The 22,862-nt window shown below is 46.9% G+C and overlaps 1 protein-coding gene across 4 annotated transcripts in view; it reads left to right on the top strand.

Moving 5' to 3' along the window:
* NTRK3 (neurotrophic receptor tyrosine kinase 3) overlaps positions 1–19,007 on the top strand; it is a 210,300-nt gene extending 191,293 nt beyond the window's left edge. For 3 of the 4 annotated variants that reach the window (XM_061999314.1, XM_061999312.1, XM_061999311.1), the window contains 2 exons: positions 15,746–15,904; positions 18,822–19,007. In XM_061999314.1, the coding sequence (XP_061855298.1) occupies positions 15,746–15,904; positions 18,822–19,007 (345 nt within the window). Of the gene's footprint in view, positions 1–3,059; positions 3,068–9,307; positions 9,329–14,371; positions 14,385–15,745; positions 15,905–18,821 lie in introns of all 4 variants that reach the window. The other variant, XM_061999313.1, reaches the window with a different exon arrangement.
* The last annotated feature ends 3,855 nt before the right edge of the window (positions 19,008–22,862 follow it).

Below are 22,862 nucleotides of genomic sequence, written 5' to 3'. Positions count from 1 at the left end.
TAATCCACCCAAAGATGCTGCCTATGCAGAGCAGTTATGACCCCTTACAAGTTAAGGCAGGAAAGTGATGTCTTCCACACTTCTCAATAGCTTCCCTGCACCAGCAAGCCCAGAGACATGAACATAAGTATTTGCAAAGTAGCTGTGACTGAGACAAATTATCAAGGTCCATTTACTCAAACCTCCCTGTGCTGGGGCAGGTGTTTGCTCCTGGCCAGGTGATGAAGGACTAGCTGCCCTGGCACCCAACCTCCTCCCAGTGTAACCACCACTCCTCCTGCAGTGGCAGCAAGGAGATGAAGCAAATGCCTACGTGGTGTAAGCAGTTGAGTAGATCTCACAGAGCCCTCCCAGGGTCTGTGATGGAGCAAGGCTCTGGCAGTTCCTGGCTGCAGCTGGAATCACATGGGAACATGAGTTTAGATGCCGCTGATTTTACAGGGGATGTGTCAGAGGATAAGATATGCCACCAAAAGGGAGTTTTGTTATATTTGTGCCTTTCTGAACCAAAATTGAATTGCGGGGTGTGGATGGGAATTTAGATCCAAGCACTGATGTAATTTTGTATCCTCAGCCCTCAAGGCAGTTTGAAAAAAATTATTTTCCCCTGTGCCCTGACACTATTTTTTTGCCTTTCAATCATGACTTTATGACAGAACAAATACTGGGGTTGACCTTTGCAGTGTGACATAATAATATGTGACTTCTTTATAGCTCTTTTAATCCGGAATGCTTGGCACACTGTGAATCTGATCCTGCAGCCACTTACCACTGGGTTTAGCACTCACTGCTCCAAGCAATCCCTGGGGAAGCCAGAGGAGCACTCACACACAGAAGTGCTGTACCTGGTATTATTTGCAGGATCAGGGCCTAGAGACATCTAGCACATGTCTCTGAATAGCCACATTTTGGAAAGAAAAAGCCTTGACCTCTCATTTATGATTTTTATTCACTGTCAGAGTGCCACACTCAGCACTAACATGACAGGCTCCCCTTGGCTGAAATGTCATGACAAGTAATGCTTGGTTTATCTCTATAGCTATCATCTACAATCCTGTTGCTTCTCTATTTTTTCCCAGCCCTGGAAGTCTGCTAATTAATAAACTCCCTTAGCTTATCCTGCAGCATTTGATCCTGCAGAAATCACAGCATTTTATCTTATTAGCAGCTAGAAATTAAAGAATTAAAACCACTCAGGGGAAAAGGGCAACATAACCACTTTTCCTGTGTGTCCCTTCTGGAACAACTTTGCACTGTGCCCTCGGAAACACCAAGCTCAGCCCCTTTGAGTTGACAGAAGATGGGAATGCTTGGGGTGAAAAATACTTTATTCTCTGCTATTCCTGAAAGGGAGAGCTCAATTTTGTGTGTGGAGGGGAACCCAGCAGTGAGATTCTAGCCTTGGACTGGATTGTGGGCCTCTTCTGTGCTTCTAGTGTTGTCTGCTGCCATAGGAAATTTAGTTAGTCCTTCTTTGCCTCAGTTTCCCATTGTTAAAAGGTGGTCCCTGCTCGTCTTCACTGATGAGATTCTCATGAAAAAAACATTGCAAGGGACACAGTCATTATGGTTTTGAGAGACAGGTAAGTACCTTAGCAATACATAGGGAACCTATGAGCACTGACTTTTGTGGTACTGGTTCAAAGAAAGTGAATTTTGGAAATCCTCAGTAGCTGGAAAATGTAAAGAGAGAAGCAGGTAGGATCTTTGTGCTCAGTGCTGCTTCATATCTTCAGGATGTATTGGAGGGATACCTGCTCCACCTTCTTGGTGATGGGAAATGGTTTAATCTGGGGATAGAGACCCACTAACTATCAGTAGCTATCTACACACTGGGCTGTTGTTCACCATCAGTAGAGCACTGCATCCCCCCACCCTTAACAAATAAATTCATTAGAAGCAGAGAGGGCTAGAAGGGATTCCCTGGATCATCAAATCCAATCCCCTGTTGCATCAATCACATCAGATTTATCCTTTTTATAATCAAGCACCACTATTAAATGTGCTCCTAAGGGAAGACAGTCCCAGAATCTCGTTGCTTTAACTTGTAGATGCTTCTGATTTCCAGGCTATGCTTAGTCATGGCCCATTTGTTAAACAGCAGGTACCTGGCACAGAAGCAAGAAATTTAACACAGTATTCTTAAAATAACCAGCCAGAAATCCTATCCACACACAAAAAAAAAGCTGAGGCTGCAAAAGGGAACGTGCAAGGTCAGGTAATGATAACGGGAAGGCCCAAGCTCACATTTGCCTCTGCCTTGCAGTACAGACTTTACATAATCACCTGCTGTTAATCTTGTATTATCCAGTTGAGGTACAAGGCAAAAGTATTCACAGGAACTTCTTTGCTTTTCTACTCCATAATACTCATTGTGTAACCCTTCATTGTGTAACTCTTTTGCCAGGTATAACTAACCCTCAGCTAAATGTTTGACTACTTTTCCCTTTCTTGGCAGGGTTTTCCATGCCATTTACTGCTTTACTGGACAAGCCATTACGTGCACAACATCTTTGAGAGGGCAGCAGGCTGCATTGCCCCCTTTTACAGGTTAGGAAATGGAGAACAGTGCTATCAGCCACATCAGCCCAGAGAGCTGCAAGGGCAACTTTCCTCCTCCAAAATGCCCTTGCTTTATCCAGGGCAGTCTTATTCACTCCAAACCATGCAATTGCTGCCCAGTCAGAGGAAAGGGGCTGGTGAAGCAGTTTGCCTTGTGGGCCATGGAAATGGTGTGATGCTCTGGACTCATGACTTGCTTTACGATCTTGTCTGGTTACTTGATGGCAGTGCATAATGAATGGGCAGAGTGAAGAAAGAGATGAGTGTAGGCAGAGGTGCAAAAAGACTTTGTCACCCATTGCAGCACCCTTTAGTTATGACCCAGCCCACAGAGAACAAGAGCACATGGAGTGCGTGCTTAGATGAGGTCACTGCTGAGCAGCACAACTGGAGTGACTAAGGTTCACTTACTCCAGTTGTGAGCAAGGACTCATTTGCCCAAACCAGATATGCAACTAGGACACTACAATCTCATGTTTGCTTATTTAACTTGGCAGCTATTCAAGTGAAACAGGCAGGGAGGGGGGGTGTCAGAGCTGATCTCGGTACCAGCGTGTGGGATTTTGACTTTCTATTTCGGTGCTTGTGTTTGGAAAAAAGATGCACTCAGAACCCCTCCTCCTTTTTTGTTTTTGTGTTTCTTCTTTTAAGCACTGTTTAAATGTCATAAGAATCTTACAGTGCCCACCTTAATGTTCCTAACAAATGAAAATATTTCATCAGTCTATAATCTGAAAATCATTACTGTGGTTACTATAAAAACCTGAAGCTCTCCAGAGGAATTCATGTCAGCAGGTCTAAAACATATGCAAATGTATTTTGTTTCCATAAAGGTACCAGGGGTCAGACAGGCAGCCCCCAGCCCCGAGGCACAGGCTGTTAGTGTGGAAGTGTATCTCACAGTGGGGAGGCAGAAAGCAGATCTCTCAGCTGCTTTTTCTGGGGTTTTGCAGGGTGAATGCCTGGGGCTGTGGCTGGCTGGATTGGATTGTGTCAGAGGAAAGCATTGGTGCTGTTCCCATGCATCCCCCTTGCTGTGAGAGGAAGGAAACACTCCAGTTGGGTCATCCCTGTTATATGAGCCCTACTGAATCCCTGGCCCCATCCTGCTCTTGGAGACCTGTGTCTCTGAGGCATCCACATGCTCCTGATACCCCTTTTGTCCTGCAGATGACACCAGACACTCTCAGAGTGGTGGCTCCTGAGCCAGTGGGCTTCTGTTGGTTACTCCTCACTGGCTTGGGCAAGGGTCAAATGGTTCAAAGATTAAGTACCATTTAACCAGCCATATTTCTGTCTCTGCAGAAGACTGCAGTGGTAAAGACAGAAGTACTGGGATAATTCACCCAGGTAATACACAGTAGATTACCCTGCACTTACAAGGTCACCATTCACTGTGTAATTAGACCTCCACTGCAGGGAAGTCCACGATAGGTTTCCAAAGTACTCTTCTTCCCAGTGTCAGAGAAGCAAAGGGATGGCAGTAGCCTGCACACCGAAACCTCATTAGGTGTGTTTAAAGCTGTTAAATAGTTTAAAATTCAGTCTGGAGCAGGTGGTGTGAGAGGACAGCAAGGCCACCTGTACCTGCCAGGGAGAACGAGGGGAAAAATACCCAGAGCAGTTTGTGTAGGAAATGCTGGAAAGCCAAAAGAGAAAGGAGGGCTTTGAGAGAGCTACATGTGCCCTGCCCTGGGAGATTCTATGCATGGGAACACATGGGATGCTGCAGTAGGAATGCTCTGTGGGTCAGGACAAGGGGTGGGTGGGCAGCCGGACACCCAGGCAGGGCCTGCTGCCTCCCTCCCTGCCTCATGCTCTGGATTGCTGGCTGCTGTGTTTCACATGTGCCCAAATCAAACACCGACTCACGGAGCGTTTCAGTGACAAACGCTTTTGATTATCAGGCATAAATTCCAGCAGCTCTTCGTGCCTCTCAGGTGTCTAATAAAGCACTGAGCCTGCTCTGGTCAATATACAGCAAGTATTGCTGCAAGGAGAGGCTTTATAAACCCTGTCCTCTCCAAACCAGGCATAGTGCCCTGTGGGGTAGCAGCTCCGCAGCAAGCTTGTGGTTTTCAGCATGCCAGTGAAACAAATGCTGTTCTGAAGCCATCCATGTAAAGGACCCAAGTCAAAGAGCAAAATACAGTGATTGTTATTTCGAATAGTCTTTTATTACACAGCCACACGTCCCTGACTCAGCCCCACAAAGACAGGGGGTCTGTAAGGTTGACAGCTTTTGAAGAGGTGCAGCAGAAGCAAAGACAGATTGCTGAGGATAGGAGCTGTATGTAACTAGTTTGCCTAGAGAATGACCAGAGTGGGGAGATTTGCCACCTGACTGCAAATATTTACAAAGTTGTGAGCTTGAAGGTTAGAAAATGATGAGAGAAGCATATAGGAGTTAGCACAGGGATAATGCAGTGAGGAGGAGGCTGGGGAAAATCAGTGTGGCAAGCAGGAAATTTCCATCATGTAGGCAAGACTTGTTTGTGATTTCCTGAGGGAGGCTGTGAGTTGCCCGCTGGGATTTATGGATTGACACCCATCGATACCTTAGCAAATCCTTTAGGGCCCTCTCTCACAAAGGAAAGAGAGCAGAATGAAATTTAATAGGGTATTGTTTTTTTTCAGCTCTACTCTTTGGGCTGTAAAGCTGTTCCATACACAGACATACATGTGATTGCTTGTGCGTGCTGCATACACATACCTAACGCTTTCAGACTGGGGCAGCTTATCCAGAGGCAGAGAAACCAGCCAAGGCTTTAAGCCCAGCATTTGTAGCCGTGTTTCTCCTTGAAGTAAATGCTCCAGCAATGACATAATTGAGGACTGTCCTGTCTGCTCAGCATATGTCTGCAGGGGTCATTCATCCTATCAGACACTGCAGAACATTAGCGGTTTCTTTAGACTCACTTTCTCCTTCCGTCCTTCCTCCTGTGGCTAACCTTAATGGAGAGCTTGTAGCTAGAGACTCCTCTAGGAAAACTCGCCCACTTCAGAGAGCTGACCATCTAGAAGCAGTCCTCTATTATGACAAAACCAGTCCTGCAGGGTGCTGGGCTTGTGAAATGGTCCCGGTAGGGCTCGTTGGGGTGGAGCGTCTGGCTGGTGGCAGGAAAGGGAGCAGAAGGCAACCAGCGATTATCTGCGATGGCTGCTTAGTGCTCAGGGCCTCTAATGGCATCTGGGCACCAGGTTCCTGTGTCTGTGGGTTTGCTTGTTTATTTACAGTCCTGGCTAAATAAAGTAGGGAGGAAGAATTTTAACAGAGTGGGTAAGACGTGTGACTCCAACAGCTCTGGCCTCTACAAGGGCATCTTGATAAAGGACAGGGGAAACCTTAATGCACGGAAAATCTCCAGTGGAAAGGTAGAGTAGAAGAAGGTGCAATGCTTGATTACTTTGAATTTTCCAATTTAGCATGTTTTACATCATAATCTTGCAGCCAAATCCCAGCCTGACTTTCTGCACGTGCCACCATTTTGGTTGTTGCTAGTTTTGGTTCTGTCACTCCCCCACAGCAGCTGTGCTCAGAGGGGTGCAGAAGCTCTCTTCTCCTCTGCCTGCCTCTCTGGGGCTTCTGATCACCATCTGCAGCCACATTACCTTCTGACAGGGATGCTTCAGGCAGGCTTGGGAAGAGCATGTCCAGGGCAACCTCCCCTATTTTAATTCTCGGGAAGCTCAGCCATTAGCATCACATATTTAATGTGTCCCTGCAGTGGCCTAACTCATGGTGGCTGGGGGTGGGGGCGGTTGGGGTTTGCCTCTGCTGTGAAATGCAGCTCTCCATTCAGCAGTGCCAGAGCTGGCACAGCTTTCCCACCGGCACTGATGAGTTTAATCACATCATTAGTAGGTGTGACACCGCAGCCTCCGATGATGAGCTCTTTATTTTAACAGGGCTCGCAACGTGTTTGTCTGAGCTGCCATCTGTGCCTGCACTGCCTTCATTAGGAGAGAAACCGTATGCAGCTTCTGAAGTTGTTCTGTATTTTTGTGATGTTTCCCTGCTGAGAAACCACTGTTCAGCTTAGAGGGTGAGAACCTGAGGGAAAGCATCGTCACCCAAAATGCAGAAGGAGGCCAAATCAACTATTAGGAAATGCACCGTTGGGAACCAGCCTCAATCGGCCTCCAGGAAACTGGCTGGGAGAAACCATGTAGTTTATTGCTGAAAGTTTTTTATCTTGCTATAACACTAGGGCCCCATCCTCTGATCTACTGTAAGTTTTCAGAAAAGCAAGGAGCAGATTTCAATGTTAAAAGACTTTTTGTTTTTGTACCATGACTACACACAAAAGTCTCTGGGGTTGCTTGCCCAGGTTTTTAGATACAAAAGATACCTCTATTAAGATTTGTGGGTGCAGATCTGAGCACCTCTTTACTCCGTTATATATTGTTATAGATGCCCCTTGATCAGCCAACATGCAGCACACTCACAGTGTTTCACTGCTGCTTAACAACTCACAAATGACAAACCAGGCAGGAGCTGCCAGAGCGTAGTCCAGCTGCATGAAAAGAAAGGGGCTGCTTCTGTAGGGAGTTCCCATACCCTGGGTTCTGTTTAATTTCTGTCTGTATGCTGCTAGGCCTGAGCTGGGTGAATCTGACATTAACAAGAAATAGATTTCCAAACAAACCAGCCTAATGAATTTTGAATATGATGATGATTAATGTCAAGGCAGTTGAACTGATTATCTAGCATCCAGAAGTTAAGTAATGGAGCCTTCTCTAAATCATGTGCAGTCGTCAGTCAGGAATTGCTCTGGCTGCAGACAAACACATTGGTTACCCAGAGGGGAGTCACTGTCAGGACAGAGAGAGAGGGACAAAGATGGCAGGGGAGATTATGAGATACCAATCTCAAAGCATTTTAGCACAGAGTGATCGTACATATAAGTGCTTTCTGGTCCTATTTCCTAAGCTGTGTTTCTCAGATCATTTTGAGGCTTTGCTTTCATATTACCGGGTTGATTTATTTGGTAAATCTTCTTTCAGAGCCAGAAACCGAGCTGATTTTCATTCTCTGCCCTGCCAAAAGAGTAGAATCCTGATGGACGTGTCTCTTGCATCATGATGGTTTTACTTAGCCTCTACCTCTGATTAGCTTTTGAGCTATTAAACACTTCTTGTAGTATTACCAGCTCACTACAAAATGATAATGCAGATCAGTCATGGACAATTTCTGTTGGCACATGCAGTCTTTGCAGACTACAGATCCCCTTTGAAGCTGGAACCAGCCGACAGTGCTGTTCCATGGGTACTGCATGTCTCTCTGAGGAGGCCTGAAAAAAGGGAGATGTGGTGTGAGAATCTCCAGCCTGGTAGAGACGAATTGGTACATTTATACCATGTCTGAAAAACTAGCTGGTGGCTAGAGATTAAAAAGGTCTAGTGGCCTTCCCAACCTCTGCTTTTACCTGGGCAGTGTCCAGGACAAAGGTGGCTTAGTTGGTGGCTTTTGAACAGCCCAGATGTGGTGCCCACATTGTGGTTGTGGTGCTGAAGATGGCAGATGCCGGCATCTATGTGCATCTTCTGCACAGCTGCCCAGGGCCAACTCAAAGTCAAGCAGAGGCACTCTTGGGAGTTCCCACCACTCAATCCTTCCCCAGTGCTACAGCTTTCTTCTGCTGTTGGAGATCCTAAGGTGAGGCGTTGTCATTCTGGGCCACAAAAAGCTTTCAGGAGGTGTCCCAGGGGATCAGGAGGCTGGTCACCTCTCCCTCACTTGGGAAGGCTCTAGCAGCAAGCTGGAACAAAGGAAGTTCCAAAAAAAATTAAGGAAAAACTTCTTCACTGTTGAGGTGAGGGAGCATTGGAACAGGCTGACTAGATGGGTTGTGGAATCTCCTTCTCTGGAGACATTCAAAACCCACCTGGATGAGTTCCTGTGTGACCTACTCTAGGTGGTCCTGCTCTGGCAGGGGGGTTGGACTGGATGATCTTTTGAGGTCCCCTCCAGCCCTTGAGATTCTGTGATTCTGGTGGTGCACTAGCTGACCTCTTTACTAGGTGTTTTGCAAAACTGAGTGAGGCGTGGAGGGGTTTCACAGGTTATGTCCTGGTGTTGGTGATCATAGCTTTTGGAGCATTTACTCATATGAAAATGAGAAACTGGCCTTTGTCCCTCTGCAGGCTGGTTGTGCAGCCCTTTCCTAGAAGTGGGTGCTGCTGCTTTGAGTGCTGGGAAGAAAAGAGGAGGGGTGAACCGTGGTAAGGAGCACACCAAATAGATTATTGGCAAACATAATTAAAAATATATGTGTGATTACTCCTCTGTTTCCCTTTTCTTAACCATCCTGTGTATTACCTCTGGCATTTTTAGATGGCAGATAATATAACTGAGAGGACTCTTGGGTACAGGCAGCTCTTAGAGCAGCAGTGATTTATCTCAGACCCTTTTGAGGTAGCAGAATTTACCTCTAGCTACAGCCACCCCCCTATGTCTACCCCCCTCCATTTGCATAAGTAATTGGCAGCTTGTTAATGGCTCATTAGGAACGCTGAAAACCGTGGGATTAAAACACACTCATCGGAGCAGAGATGAGGGGAAGGGGGAGAAAGGCCGCTGTCCCTACGTGCAAATTACACTGCTTGATTCAACGTGATTCAGAATTACAGGTCATAAAGCAACTAGATTGTTAAATGAAGTAAGGAAAAACAATGTCAATGGCAGGCTTTATTTTTAGACTCATGTTTAAACACAGTATGTGCATCTGGGGGGAACAAACAGTCCCTTGCCAAACAGTTTCTGACAGCAGGAAGGTTTCACCCCATTCTCAGTTTCACATTAACCCTGCCTGGTCAGTCTTCCTTGCTTCTGAACAAGTCCATCTGGCTCCTCATGTCACATCACAATGGGGATATTTGGTTCCTTTCCCTGTGCTCCCTCTGGGTAAGTCCAACCCTCTCTGCTCTAGCAGCAGGTAACCTGTATCTCCCCAGCTGCGTGCAAGTAGAAGAAACAGCCACAGGTTGCTTTGTGCATTTTGAATGTCTCCAAAACCCCTCTGTGATCCCCTGCAACCTGCTGTGATTTATCTTCAGTCAGCGTCAGTGCAGGAGAGCAGGCAGCAAGCCCAGTGCTTGGGGCAGAGATGTTTGGTGGAGAAAGTGAGGCCAAGGAGAGGATCAGTCAGTCAAAATGTTTGGTCAAGGCTTTTTGTTGTTTACTGACTGTTTTTAAGCTCATGTTCAGCACCAGCTGTGACAGCAGCAGAGGCAGCAAAGGCACAAGACCCGAAGGCAGGGGCAGGGCTATGGGTGAGAGTTCGCAGTGAAGGTTTTGGAATCACTTAAAGGAGGCTCAGTCTAGGGGATGGGATGGCTATAAGGCATGATGTCTTTCAGTCAGGAGAAGACCTTGGGGATTTTTTGAGGCCAGAGTAATTCTGGCAGTGGTTGCAGTCTGAGATGTAGCTAGCACCTTTCTTTCTGGATAAGCTGAAACTAAATCACAGATAAAGCACTGGGGAGCTGCATCCTGTCACATCTTCTGGTTAAATTCAGCTACCTCTGATATAAAGTACTTGGGTGCTTAAGAGCCTAGTAAAGTGACAGTTAAAACTGTGAAGTGTGGGACAGCTCATGTTCAGCAAAGCTCAGCTCTATCCGTCATGCCAGAGTTAATCCCTCTTCTTTGCAAAAGATGCCCAGGAATCCATTAGGACTCACACAGGCAAACGAGGGACACATCTGCTGGGGAAACATCTCAATGCTGCTAGAGACAGCACCAAAAGCAGGGAGGAGGTGTCTCTACCTGGATCCCCAGCCATGAGCACGTCCTGCCCTTTGACTTGCCTCTGAGAAGCCACCTCCTCATGCTCCAGCCTCATCTGGCAAACTTTGGCTCACAAAGGTGTGACCTACAGCAGTTTTGTTCGTTTTTCTCCAAGCACTTGACTTAGCCAGAGAAGCTTTTCTTGCTTCTTGCTTGCACTACTTTTTTGGTTTTGCCCTTATGTCCTCTCAGATGACCCAGGCACTGGTACCTCTTACTCACTGAAGGCTGTCCAGAACTGCTAAATAACACATCCTGCCTGCAGCGTGTCCTGATGGGGACATACATCTGGCTGCTGGGGGAAGGTTCAGAGCCAGGTTCTTCCAGGGATCACTCAGCTCTTAGAGCTTAGGTCTAAAGGGCATATGTTCTGTTGCAGCCCAGCCTGGGATGACAGCCAGGTCTGCAATTAAAGAAAATCCCTGGTCGTCCCTACCTACAGCAGCAGGAACAGAGACAGCAATCAGAGAATGTGTGTCTTATCACTAGGTTGAGTGGGTTGAGTGTTGAGTGGATTTTCCTGGGGAGAAATAGTGTCAAGGTCTCCACACAGATGTGTCAACCTCCTGCACATAACAAGGAAGTTCAAGTAACGTTGCACCTGATGAAGATATCTACAGTGGTTCTTGTGACTTTCCCAAGTCAGGAGCAGGAGCAGAACCTCACTGAAGTATGCCAGGAACAGAAAGAAAACTGCCAAATGGCCTTGGATAGCAAATATCAAATGACCAAGAGAAACAAAAGCACTGATTTATTTAATTTCAAGGTTGGGAAGGAAACTGCACAAAAAATAAGGAAAATAAAACACAGCCTTAGAGTATACCAGAGGCCAAATTCCATTCTTAGCTGAGATTCGTGAAGCAACCCTGAGCTGTGAGCATGGAGAGGATGCCTCAGTAGCTCCCCTCTGAATACTACTTTGGGCTACAGTCCTGGAGCTAGTATGTGAGCTGAGAGGGGGAAAACAGGGCTGCTTACCAAAAGCTGCCTCTAACACGTTAGTGTCTGGATTCCCAGCAGTTCATGAGGGTTTTTCAGCCCTTCTCTGGTTTTGATTTCCATGGTATCTCTGTTGGTGGCCTAAACTGTGGATATGTTGCATGCTCTTTGCTGAGCACTGCTGCTCCAGTACCTGCTGTTGTACTGTCGAACTCCTTGGGGATAACATGTCATCGTTTCCCTTCCTAATCAGCTGGATGTCATTCAGAAACCTGGGACAAGGAGAATATTGTCCCCAGACACAAGCTTTCCTTGATAGCAGACAAACTTCAAGCCTTATAATACTACTTGTACATAGCACGTCTACAGCTTTACATCGTCAAAGTGCTGTACTAGCATTAAGTAATTATCTCCCTCCCTAATGGCCATTAATGCTGGCCTTTCACCAGCCTCCCCCAGCTCCCTGAGGTTCACATCTAATACAGCAATAAGTTGCTCAAAAGGAGTGGCTGGTTATCTTGGGCTTGGATGTGTAATGAGGCTTCAGAACAGAGGCCGGGTGCCCTAGAGTATCAGAAGCATGTGACTGCAGACCAGGGCATGCACTTGGGAGTATCCATTAGAAAGGGATGGAAATGAGTAGGTGATACTGCAATCTTAAAATGGAAACAGAGGAAATTTTGTCTGCTCACAGGATGTGCACTGATTGCTCTATTTATTACCAGGATAGTACTGCAAACAGAAGGAGCAAAGCAATGGGAATAACATGTCAATGTGGGCACTGAGAGTTGATCTAGAGCGAGAAAGTAAAGGAGCTAAAAATGTCAAGCAAAGCTAGACAGCCATGACAATGGGATAAAGAGCCCAGTCTGCAGGTCTATGAAGTATTAAAATAACAAGGAGAAAGGGCAAGCTTGGCAACATCATAGGATTTAAGGAGAAAAACAGAAGAGGATTTATTTGCCTTATTTGCTTGACAGCAAATCCTTCTTTCAGTTTGTTGAGTGTCTCCAGGGGAGACATGGCAATGCCACCATTTGAGGACATTTCATCCTTAGGAGGCCTTTAGAAGATGAATGTGCGTAATACCTGGGCTCCCCTGTCCTTGGCTGCCAGGGGAAATGGAGGAAGATGGAATGGGAAGATGACATGTCTGTTTTAAGATTCAGAAGTAACGTGGTCCTGACCAAACATCAGTCCTGCATGGTTACTTATTTCTGAAACCTGCCAAGCCCAGCTCTGAGCAGAGGTTTGACTGCAATAAACTTTCAGCTTCTCTCTAAAGACATGATAACAATTCTTTCCAAAGCCAAGGACATGTCATGTAAACTGGCTTTGCAAAAGTAAAAAAACCCAGCATCCTTTTTAAGCCTGATTTAGTAGCATCATTTTGCTTTTATGCTCCTGGCAATGGCTGGTCCTGTAAAAGAAATATGTATCTGTGGGAATCACGTGCAGGTCCACAGTGGCATAACACAGATCACAGCCACTACATGTTATGCAAAGGATTTCTGTCACCCTGGACACACTCTGCTTCCTATGGCATCAGTAGCACAATCCCTCTGTGCTCAGCTCTGAATTGTTTTGCTGCATCAGCAAATCAGAGGGTATGGCTGACTGCAGCCCAGGAAGACATGACTTAGTGTTCACATAGCATAAAGCCTCAGAGCAGGGCCTTGCCCTGCCTCCCTGCATCTGTTTTGTCATCTGTGAAATGGGAATTTTAATCCTAATCAGTCTGAGAGGAAAGCAGTAAGGGATAGTCAAAGGCGATGCTTTAAAATGTAATAGCCAGCCTGATGTGCTAGCATAGACATTGGAGTGCTTTTGTGGTACAGTTTAATTGATGCCTGTTCTGCTTACAGCTAGCTACTAAGTGCAGGGCTTAACGTTTGCTCTCAAAAATGTGGCATCCCTCTTTGAGAGGTAAAGAGTATCTCTGGGAAAAATATCTTCTTATCTGTGAGCTTAGCTGAGCCACATTTTTTGAATACACAGTTTTCTGGGTGTTGCTTGGGTTTTTTTTTCTTCTCCCAAATTAATTTGATTATTAATTATTACTGGATTATTTTTTAGTAAGAGATATGTTTCGTGTGACATACAGGATTGGGAGAAATGCTTTGACAGTTCCTGGACACCGCCATATGCGCTAAGCCAAGACTGTGTTGGCACATCTTGGGACAACTGTTGCCTGTGTATGTGACTTTACTGGCAGTTCTTCACCAGAATGTGTCTAGAAGAGATCAAATACCTCGACTTTATTTTACCTTATTAAAAAGAAGATGGGACTACTGGCTTCTCTGCTCTACTTTCAGGGCTACATCCTCAAGTAGCCCTTTCAGGGCCCTCTCATTCAAGCAATACTACTGTAGTGCTGTTTGTGTAAGCTGAGGACCTGGTTCATAGATTCTGAGCTGCTGTAAGACCTGTTCAACAGGGAGTTAACTGTGCTCAATACATTGTGCTACCAGTAATCTCAAATGATCCTGCAAGATTCAGTCTATTGCAAACACAAAGGGCTTTGCAATAAGCAATCATTTTGAGATTGCTGGAAAACTGAAGAGTTGGTGTTACTTAAAGGAGAATAAAATAAGTATTAGCACAAAACAGTGTTTGCAACAATCAAGTTTGATGTATGTCCTGTTCTGTTGATAACATTTCCTCAGAGCCCTTCATGAGAAGGGAAACCAACTTGTAAAAGCTTGGAATGCAAGAAAGAGCTAAAATTGCAGCCAGGGTTTCAAAGGAACCAACAAAGAAAAGTATATTTCCATTTCCATTACTGGAGAACATTCCTGGGAGTTCAGAGCAGCAGGCCGAGAACATGCCAGCCATCTCTAAGTCAGAGATGGAGAGCTCCAACGAGCTTTTCAACTTCATGCATCGCAGTTCTGAGCACTTCTGCGCTTGGGAAAGAAAGATATTCCTGAGACTTTTAAAACTTCAGAGTTATAGAGCTGTTCTGCAGACCTCTGAGTACAATATGGCAATCTCGAGTTCAAATTCTCCCAAATCCCAGAGAAGTCTGGCTTGCAGCTTCAGTGTGGAGTCCCATTTCACACCCTATTCCATCACACCTGTCTGGTGTGATGTCCCGCTGACCTCCAAGCACTGCAGCATGTCTCCATACTGCCCCTTCCCCACACTGCTTTAATCAGGCAAAGAAACCTGTGGCAGCTTGGGAAGACTGGCAGCTCGGAGGAGAACTTTTGTTTGTACAAGAAATGTTTTTGTCCAAGTTTTGTCCAAATGTTTTTGTCTCATTATTTTAAATGACCACACATGTGCTGGAAACCAAGATACCAGATACCTTCTCCCCTGATCTTTCAGAGGAGCGGAGAGATTGCTGCCTGTTTGATTCAGTTGCAGTGTTTTTTTGGTGTCCATAATGAGACAAGCAGTCTACCAAGCAGCACCACAAAAGGCCTCTTTCTCATCACCACTGAAACCTTGGACACTTTATCCTCAGCAGAAATGGGTACTGGAGACTTGCAGCCCTACTGCTTGCAGCACTGTCTGGCCTCATCAATTAGCTGTTTCCCCACAGATGGTACTTCTTCTGTACAAGGACAGAACAAATTAAAACTTGTCCTGCTTGGAGGACACTAGTTTAGAAATCTCTAATGAATCCAAAGGTAAATCCCTTTGCTTTCAAACTGTTTGCATGTGTCTTGCAAACCTGCTGTATACCTGCTAGATGCAGGTACCCCAGTGAAGGGTAGGTTCTGACTGAGAAAGTGCCTTTCCCTAGCTTGGCATAACCCAGTGGGACTTTGGCCCTGGGCTCTTGCCTTTCTAAATGCTCCAAAGGGGCTATTTTTTCTGCCTCTGTTAAATGTTGGGCATCTCCCTGCCTGTAAGAGTCTGTTCTTTACAATCAGACTGCCTTTTTGCAGTGCTGTCCTGCAGTCATTTACATATTCAAAACACTCTTTGAAAAGGCCTGTAGCACAGTTTTTATGAGCACAAAATCTTTTGTGCAATTAGGTGATGTGCAGATGCCTGTGTGTGGTTTTGAGCAGACCTTGTTGAAGAGGGACAGACCCTGTGCTGTATTGCTGCTGGGTGCCTCAGAGAACTGAGGCCTTGTGAAACTCAATGTCATTCTTTGCTGAACGTTTTCTTTCCTTGCCTCCTGGTTCATCAGACTGTAGGGTTGGAGTATGCTCTTGGCATTTCATCATTTGATTTCTTTACAAGTCCATTTTGGGAGGAGAGGAGATAATTAATCTTGATACATTTTGCTCCCTATCCATCATGTTAACCAGGTGGGATTGGTGGGTAAACCCATGGGCGGGCGGGGAGGCAAGGAGCCAGCCCGGCTGTTTTTGAACAGCTCCTTGTTGATGTAGCTCACAGGGAGGCCCTGAGTTTGTCCACATCATGTCAGGGCTGACCCCTTCCCCAGGGCTCTCCTTGCTCATATTTCCTTGTGCCTTTGCCCTCACCCAGGTTGGAGGACACACTATGCTGCCTATCCGCTGGATGCCTCCAGAGAGCATCATGTACAGGAAGTTCACAACGGAGAGTGACGTCTGGAGCTTCGGGGTGATCCTCTGGGAGATCTTCACATATGGGAAGCAGCCCTGGTTTCAGCTCTCAAACACAGAGGTACAACAGTGCTGAGACACCTCAGTGTGCCCCTTCCCATCTCTCTATCCTGAATTACTTGCAAAGCTGTTCGTACATAGATGGTCCCTCCTTGGCACTCCCATGGCTTCTCCCTCGGAGAAGTGTCATTATCTCTACTTGAGAGCTGAGAAAACTAAGGCATGCAGGAATCAAAGTGCTCTGCCAAAGCCCTGTACTGGCATATTTAGTGTTCCTGACATACCTCCATAACGGCTGCATCTGATAAACTCTTGGGGTGGGTGCTGCCAAAGCCAGGGATACCCAAATTACTGCTGGGATCTAAGTTAATGTCATGCCCTGCATTTCCTCTGCACTGTTTCTCCTTCCTTTACATCTGAGGCTCTTACTGCAGTCTCTGGTTTGTGAGAAAGTGTTTGCAGCCTGTTACATATCAAGTAGCACATTTCTGTGAGGCTTTTCCCCATAAAAATGATATATAAATTCCCCTATCTATTATATGGTTTACCCCAGCTCGTTGAAGGTGGGACACAAGGAACTGGTTCATCCTTATTATTTCTTTGAATGCCAAAAGTTGCAGCCCATCAGTGTGGAGCTGTACTGTAAAAATGTTGAGGGAAGGCTGGCTGGGATTAGCAGAGTGTCAGAGCTGAGGTTTGAAGCACATCAGCAGAAATGCATTGGAAGATTTTTTTGCTCAGAATAGCAGGGGGTATTATAGAAGAGGAACGAGATGCATTGACATAGCAGTGTGTGGGAACCTTGCACATTTTTATCCTACTGTGTATCTAATGGATTTCAGAAATTTCACCTTTTGTAATGAGAAACGTGCATTTTCTGCTTTCTGGATTCAGATCCCTTAATTAAGTGAGTTGCAGAGATGGCAAATCCAAGGTGTTCCTTTACAGCTCTAATACTTGCCCATTCGTGTGCTCAATGGGGCCTGACGCCATATCCCAAAGTAGCACAAGCAAACATTTTAGAGACACAAACAATGGAATCGACGGCGACAGAAGTTATTTGTCATGCTATTTAATGAGCTGCTCTTGCATTTCCCTGGGAGGGTAAATACAAACACAAACACAAATGAGCACATGTAGCTTGTACCTGAGTGATAAGCATGCTGGAATGTGACAGCTCAGCTATGCCCATGCTTTCTGCCTCAGTTTCCTTTGCAGGGCAGTAGGACTGAGAATAGTCACTGTTAATGTTGAAGGAGGAGAGAGTTGGTTAAAATCTGCAAAGAGACATCTGTCCTGACTTTGCCACTATCCATGGAAAAAACTTTCCTATAGCTGGATCTGCTTCTGAAAGCTGGGGATTCCCACCCCAGACCATGCTGTCCTGGTGAGGGGGAGCCTTGTGAACTCTCATCTAGGTCATTTCTCATAGTCTGTGGAGAACTGGGAAGAACCTTGGTGGCTGCAGAGGACTGACAACCCTGCCAGCTCCTCCATGGTGGGGCATCAAAGGGAATCTCCGTGGCAGCTTGGCTGCAGCTGCAGAGCCTGTGGAGAGGCAGGTTAAAGGAGGCTGTATCAAACTCCAGGCTGCCAGGTCTGAACCATCAGCAATCACCAGGCCAGCCCAGTGTGGCTTCTGCCCTGTGTGGACATTAGCAAGGCTGGGATGCCTGCGCCTTCCTGTGGCATCTGCATCCTCTCCCAAAGGTTTTCTCAAGACTGGAAGAGCCCCTACCTGAGCAGAGGAAGAAGGGAGGGCATCACTTCATCTGAAAGCCTCAGCCAGTACGTTAAATTCTGTCTATGCCCTTCCTTTGCCCTGGAGAGAAAGGGCCCACCACCCAAAGGGCTCCTGTGCTTATCCAGCATATCCTGTCAGAAGGCATAACTCACCTCCTCCCACCTCTGCCAGCAGCTCGATGGCAGTGCAGGCTTCACTGCATGCTGCGTCCTCCGGCTTTCAGCAGGTTCTAATCTCTCCTCTCTGTATTTATAAGCAAACAGCAAAGTGATAAGTAGCCATTGAGCTGTGTGGCAGGCCCATTACTATTCATAAATGATAAATTCCAAACACCTCTTGCTGGGTGGCTTCTCTCAACACGCTGCTTGGGATCTGTGTTTATCTGCAGAGCGTGGCAGGTCACTTGCACACTGCGATGCTGGGACTCATCAGCTCCAACCAAGGAGGCCAGAGGGTAATAGCAGCTCTCTGACGAATCATCTCTCCCTTCCCTTTGCATCCATTCCTCCAGTGAACAAAAAACACAGACACTTAGTGGAGTCCTTTCCAAAGGCATCCCTCTGAAGAGATTTTAATGCTGCCCAGGAGGTCACATTTCTCTCATTAGCAGCACCAATCTGACCCAGAACAGAGGGTTAGCACAGCAATTTTTTTTTCTCCATCACAGATGTGATTTGAGATGAAATTTCACTCTTTCAGCTGCTTTTCTATGTCAAAATGAGGCAAAGCTTCCCTTGGAGATGGAGGTAGGAAAAGATGCTCTGAACTCTCCCCTGTAGAACATTCCTGGGCTTTGAAATAGAAAGGACTATTGATTTTCAGGAAAGAAAAATATAATTTCACCTGTGCAAACTATTACTTTAGTTTGTGGATTTTAAGGTATTTTTTTTCCCCATTCTTTAATTAGCAGGAAAAAAAAATGACATAGTAAATGAAAACTTCATTTGCTCATAACTTTCTGTTTCGAGAATGCATTGAGGGAAGTGAGTGTCAAACGGGGAAGATTTTTTTGGGAACTGCAAGAGTGTAGCTGGAGACAAACTTTTCACTGTAAAATTATCATTAACACCACAGAAGGTGAGCGCTGAGGATCTGCAGCTTCTTGGCTTCTCAGTACTCCCATTCACTAAACAGTACCACATCAGCCAACAGGTAGCTGGGACAGGCCATTCCTCCAGGAACTGCCTGATTGGTGTTCAACATCGTTTTCTTTTCTTTTCTTTCTTTCTTTCAGGTCATTGAGTGCATTACCCAAGGCCGAGTTTTGGAAAGGCCTCGAGTTTGCCCCAAGGAGGTTTACGACATCATGTTGGGCTGCTGGCAGAGAGAACCTCAGCAACGGCTCAACATCAAGGAGATCTACAAGATCCTTCATGCTCTGGGCAAGGCCACACCAATCTACCTGGACATCCTTGGCTAGCAGTGGCCACTTGTTGAAAGTCCCTGCTCCTTCCTTCCGTCCTTCCTTCCCTCTCCTCCTCCCAAGTCCTTTGCCCCTCAGCTCCCAAGCAAACATCTTCATATAAACTCAAGTGCCTGCTACACATACAACACTGAAAAAACCCCACAAAAACAGAAAGACAAACCAACAGAAACCCCCCCACAAAACAACAATCTGTAAGGCAGTTTGGCTTATATATATTTATAGATATCTCTCTATATATACCTTCCACACCAATACAGAAAGAAGCTGCTGTTACAGAAAATTATAAGACTTAAAAAAAAAAAAAAGAAACAAAAAAGGGAGAAAAAAGATATATGTAATTAAAAAAAAAGGAGAGAAAGAAAAGAGAAGGTATCTTTACCCCGAGCAATGATGCAGTGAATTGTAACCCTGCTGTGAATATGGTTCGGGCTGCTGGGCATGACTCTAGACTGGCTCCCACAGTGATGCCACCCTGGGTAGGAGCCCTGGCAGGAAAGCCTTGCCCTTGTTGTATGATATGCACTGAATGTGTGAAGTCAGTCCTCCCTTTTTGTCCTCACCTCCCTCCTTCCAGGCCCACAGGTGATGGGTGCAAAGCCAGGGCAGTGACCCTGGATGAACTCTCTTTTACCAACCCCTTCCTTTCCTCCCTCTCAGTCTTTCCCCATCCCTCTCTGCCTTCCTGCCTTTTTCGTCCCTCCAACATTTCAGGACAATTTTTCTAATTTGCTGATTCTTAAATGTATAGACTCAAGGCTTTTGAACACAGTCAAAGGATTGTGGCACCTACGGGTAAAACGCTCAGCGGGAGACAGCGGCCTTGCCGCGGGCCGTGGGCCGGCCTGCCCCAGCCCTCCCTCCTGCCCCACACTGCCTGCTGCCGCGGCTGCCGGGGCACTGGGACCGAAGCGCCGGCGCCAGGGACTCGAGGGGGGTTCTGCAGACCTGGTCCTGCACCATCCCCACCCCATTTCTGTGTGCGAGGCGGGAGTGCCGCTGACCCAGGGCACCTGGCGCAGGCTGTGACTTTGGGAGGAACAACCCCCTCATCCCTACCCTTCCTTTTCTCCCCACACTTTCATGTCTGTTAGTGGACATGGCGTTGCTCTCCCTCCCTCAGCTGTCTGCACCAGGGCCAAATTTGGCCCTGGTGTAAACCTTCAGCCAACAGAGTCAGATCCCTGTTCCCCTCATGGGAGAAAGGCTGGAGTGTGCAGACAGCTGGGAGTGTGCCTGCATCCCAGCTGGGCATGTCTCTGGGGTCAGCACATCCCAGCGCTCTTCCTCCCCATCCTCTTCCCTTCCCCATCCTGCCCCATGCCTCAGTCCAAGCCTCAGGCACAAGTCAGTGGGGGATGGGGAGGGGGACAAGGCTTATATGATGGCTGGGAACCTACCAACACCTGCCTGCAGCCCCTTGCCATTCTCCTCACGTCCCTATCCCCTGAAAGGATTGATGCATCTGCCTTTGAGCTGTTGTGAAATGCAGAGGCTGAAGAATAGCTCCACAGGCAGCCCCGGGAGGAGGGGGAAAGAGGGGAAGGTGCCTTGAGAAGCAGACGGCTGAGAGGATGGCCGCAGTGGCCAGCCTTGCATCTCAATGAGGAAAAAGGCCTGACAGGCATCCACAGGGGGTGGTGGAGAGACAGGAGCATTCTCCCTACAGCCCATCTCCCTCGAGTAGGAGATAATCCCGACCTGGGGAAAGGCTGAGTCAGATGCTGAATCCCGTCTGTCCAGACTGGGCTGAGAATACAAAACATTTCTGGGTTCTTTTTTTTTTTCGTGTGGTTAATTGAGAATGAGGGGGAACCTCATCTTGGCAGCTGCACTCAGGAGGCAGGGAATGGGCAGTACAGGCACTGTCGTGGCAATTTTGAGATGGCAACAACCACCAGCACAAAAATAGCTCACTTGGATGTGGCTCCCGCCTGGAACGGAATGCGCATGCGGGAAGAGGAGGTGAAAGAAGGATCTTAGCTTCTTCTCCATGGCCAAAATGGAAGGGGAGATAGGTAACTGGTTATGGCTGGCTACTGAAAGGAAAGATTTTGCATCCTCTCCTCTTCCCCTTGTCTCTTGCCAATCTCTACCTCCTACCCATGGCTCTGGCAGGACCTGGCTAATGGTTTCAGATCAAGGCAGGGAACACTGCTGCAAGGAGGTTTGCAGTGGCAGCAGTGGCTGTGAGTTTATCCTGTGCTAGTGTGAAGAGCAATGCAAAACTGGGCAGAGAGATGAGTGCCGGTAACCGTGCGGGAGTAAGGAGGTAACCTTCCTCTGCTAGAGATATCTGTTACAGAGATAGTGGGACAGACTAGTGCCAATGAAGGCTGGACAGGCTGCCACTGAACAGGCACCAACAACTCACATTGAAGATGGCATGGTCAGGGATGAGGGTATGGACCTTGCATCTTAATGAGGAGAAAGGCCTGACAGGCATCCACAGGAGGTGGTGGGAACAGCAAGGGAGAGACAGAAGCATTCTCCCTACAGCCCATCTCCCTTGAGCAGGAAATAATCACACCCTGGGGAAAGGCTGAGTCAGATGCATGCCAGGAGGATCTTGCTCCTTTGGAAGAGGACATCTAGTTTTCTTTGTCTATCTGCTTAGATCCACCTGTGAAAGTGAAAAAGGTGGGTTGAAGAATTACTAGCCCTGGGCTGGCTCCCTTTGTACACAGGCTGCTTTGGCTAAAAGGTTTAGAGATTCTGTACAAGGAGAGAACAGGTGATGGCTGTTAGTTGCCCAGCATCTCTAAAGAAATCAGTTCTCTGATTCCCTGCCTGCCTCTTACCCCAAACAGATTCTTGCTCTTGTAGCTCCCAGGCACTGTGCCAGATTGTTCAAGGCCACCATTTTTTCCACTCCCCTCTCTCGCTCTCCTGCTCATTCTTTTTTTGGCCAATGTCACAGACCTTTACCCTATCAAACCACCTACAGTCACTGTGTTCCTATAGATTCCCTATCACCATTCTGCATCATTCTACATCCTCCTTTCTTTCCTTCTTTCCTCCTTCCCAGCACCACCCCACTGTCCCTTTTGCCACCTCTTGGTACAGTCACAAAAGCAAGGAGCTGAGCATGACACTGAGCCTTGGTGCTGCACGGTTGGGAAGAAGTAGATGGGTTGGGTAGAAGGAGATGGGTTCCCAGAAGATGTGAAGTGGCTGAGATCAAGGTTCAGGCTGTCAGCTTTTCCGTTAGCCCCAAAAAGTGCAGTGACTGCCTTGGAAAAAGATCGTTTTGTGAAAGTTGATTGTGAATGATTGCTCAGAAGAGCAGGATGAGGTGCAGTTCTTCACTATGATGACTCCCCAGTTGCTGCTGCTATGTGTCCTTCGGCCTGTTGGTACTGAATGGTGGTTTGTTGAGGAGGAGGAGGAGGTTGGATTGTGTTTGAAGACATGATGGAAACTGCTGCATGTGTTTTCGGTGTGACAGTTTTGGAGGAGAAGAGGAAATGCAGCTGTGCTGAATTTCTGGTGAACACCCTGAGACTTCAATTCCAGAAGCATCCTTCCTGATGCCCATCAGCATGGGTGATGGTCCCCTTGCCTGTAGGAGGATGGGCTTTGGAGTGGCCCTGCTGTGTATGAAGGGAGGGAGAGGAGCAGATTTGAGGGGAAACTCTCTGAGCACCATAAATCTGAGTGTGGGATTCTTTGGAGGCAAAGATAAATGAATTCATGCTCCTTCTCCATTTCCAGGAGAGATACTTCCCATTTCTCTGACTATACTAAGAGCAGAGACCTACCCTGCTGCCTGGGAGCACCAGGCCTAATTCCCAGTATACCCAGGCAGATGTTCCCACCACCCACTCTTCCATCTGAGGTTTACTCAAGGGG

Source organism: Colius striatus, chromosome 7 (genome assembly GCF_028858725.1).
Source record: "Colius striatus isolate bColStr4 chromosome 7, bColStr4.1.hap1, whole genome shotgun sequence".
Taxonomy (NCBI): Eukaryota; Metazoa; Chordata; class Aves; order Coliiformes; family Coliidae; genus Colius; species Colius striatus.
Note: the sequence above shows the minus strand (reverse complement) of the source record. Positions and strands in the feature narration are given on the sequence as shown.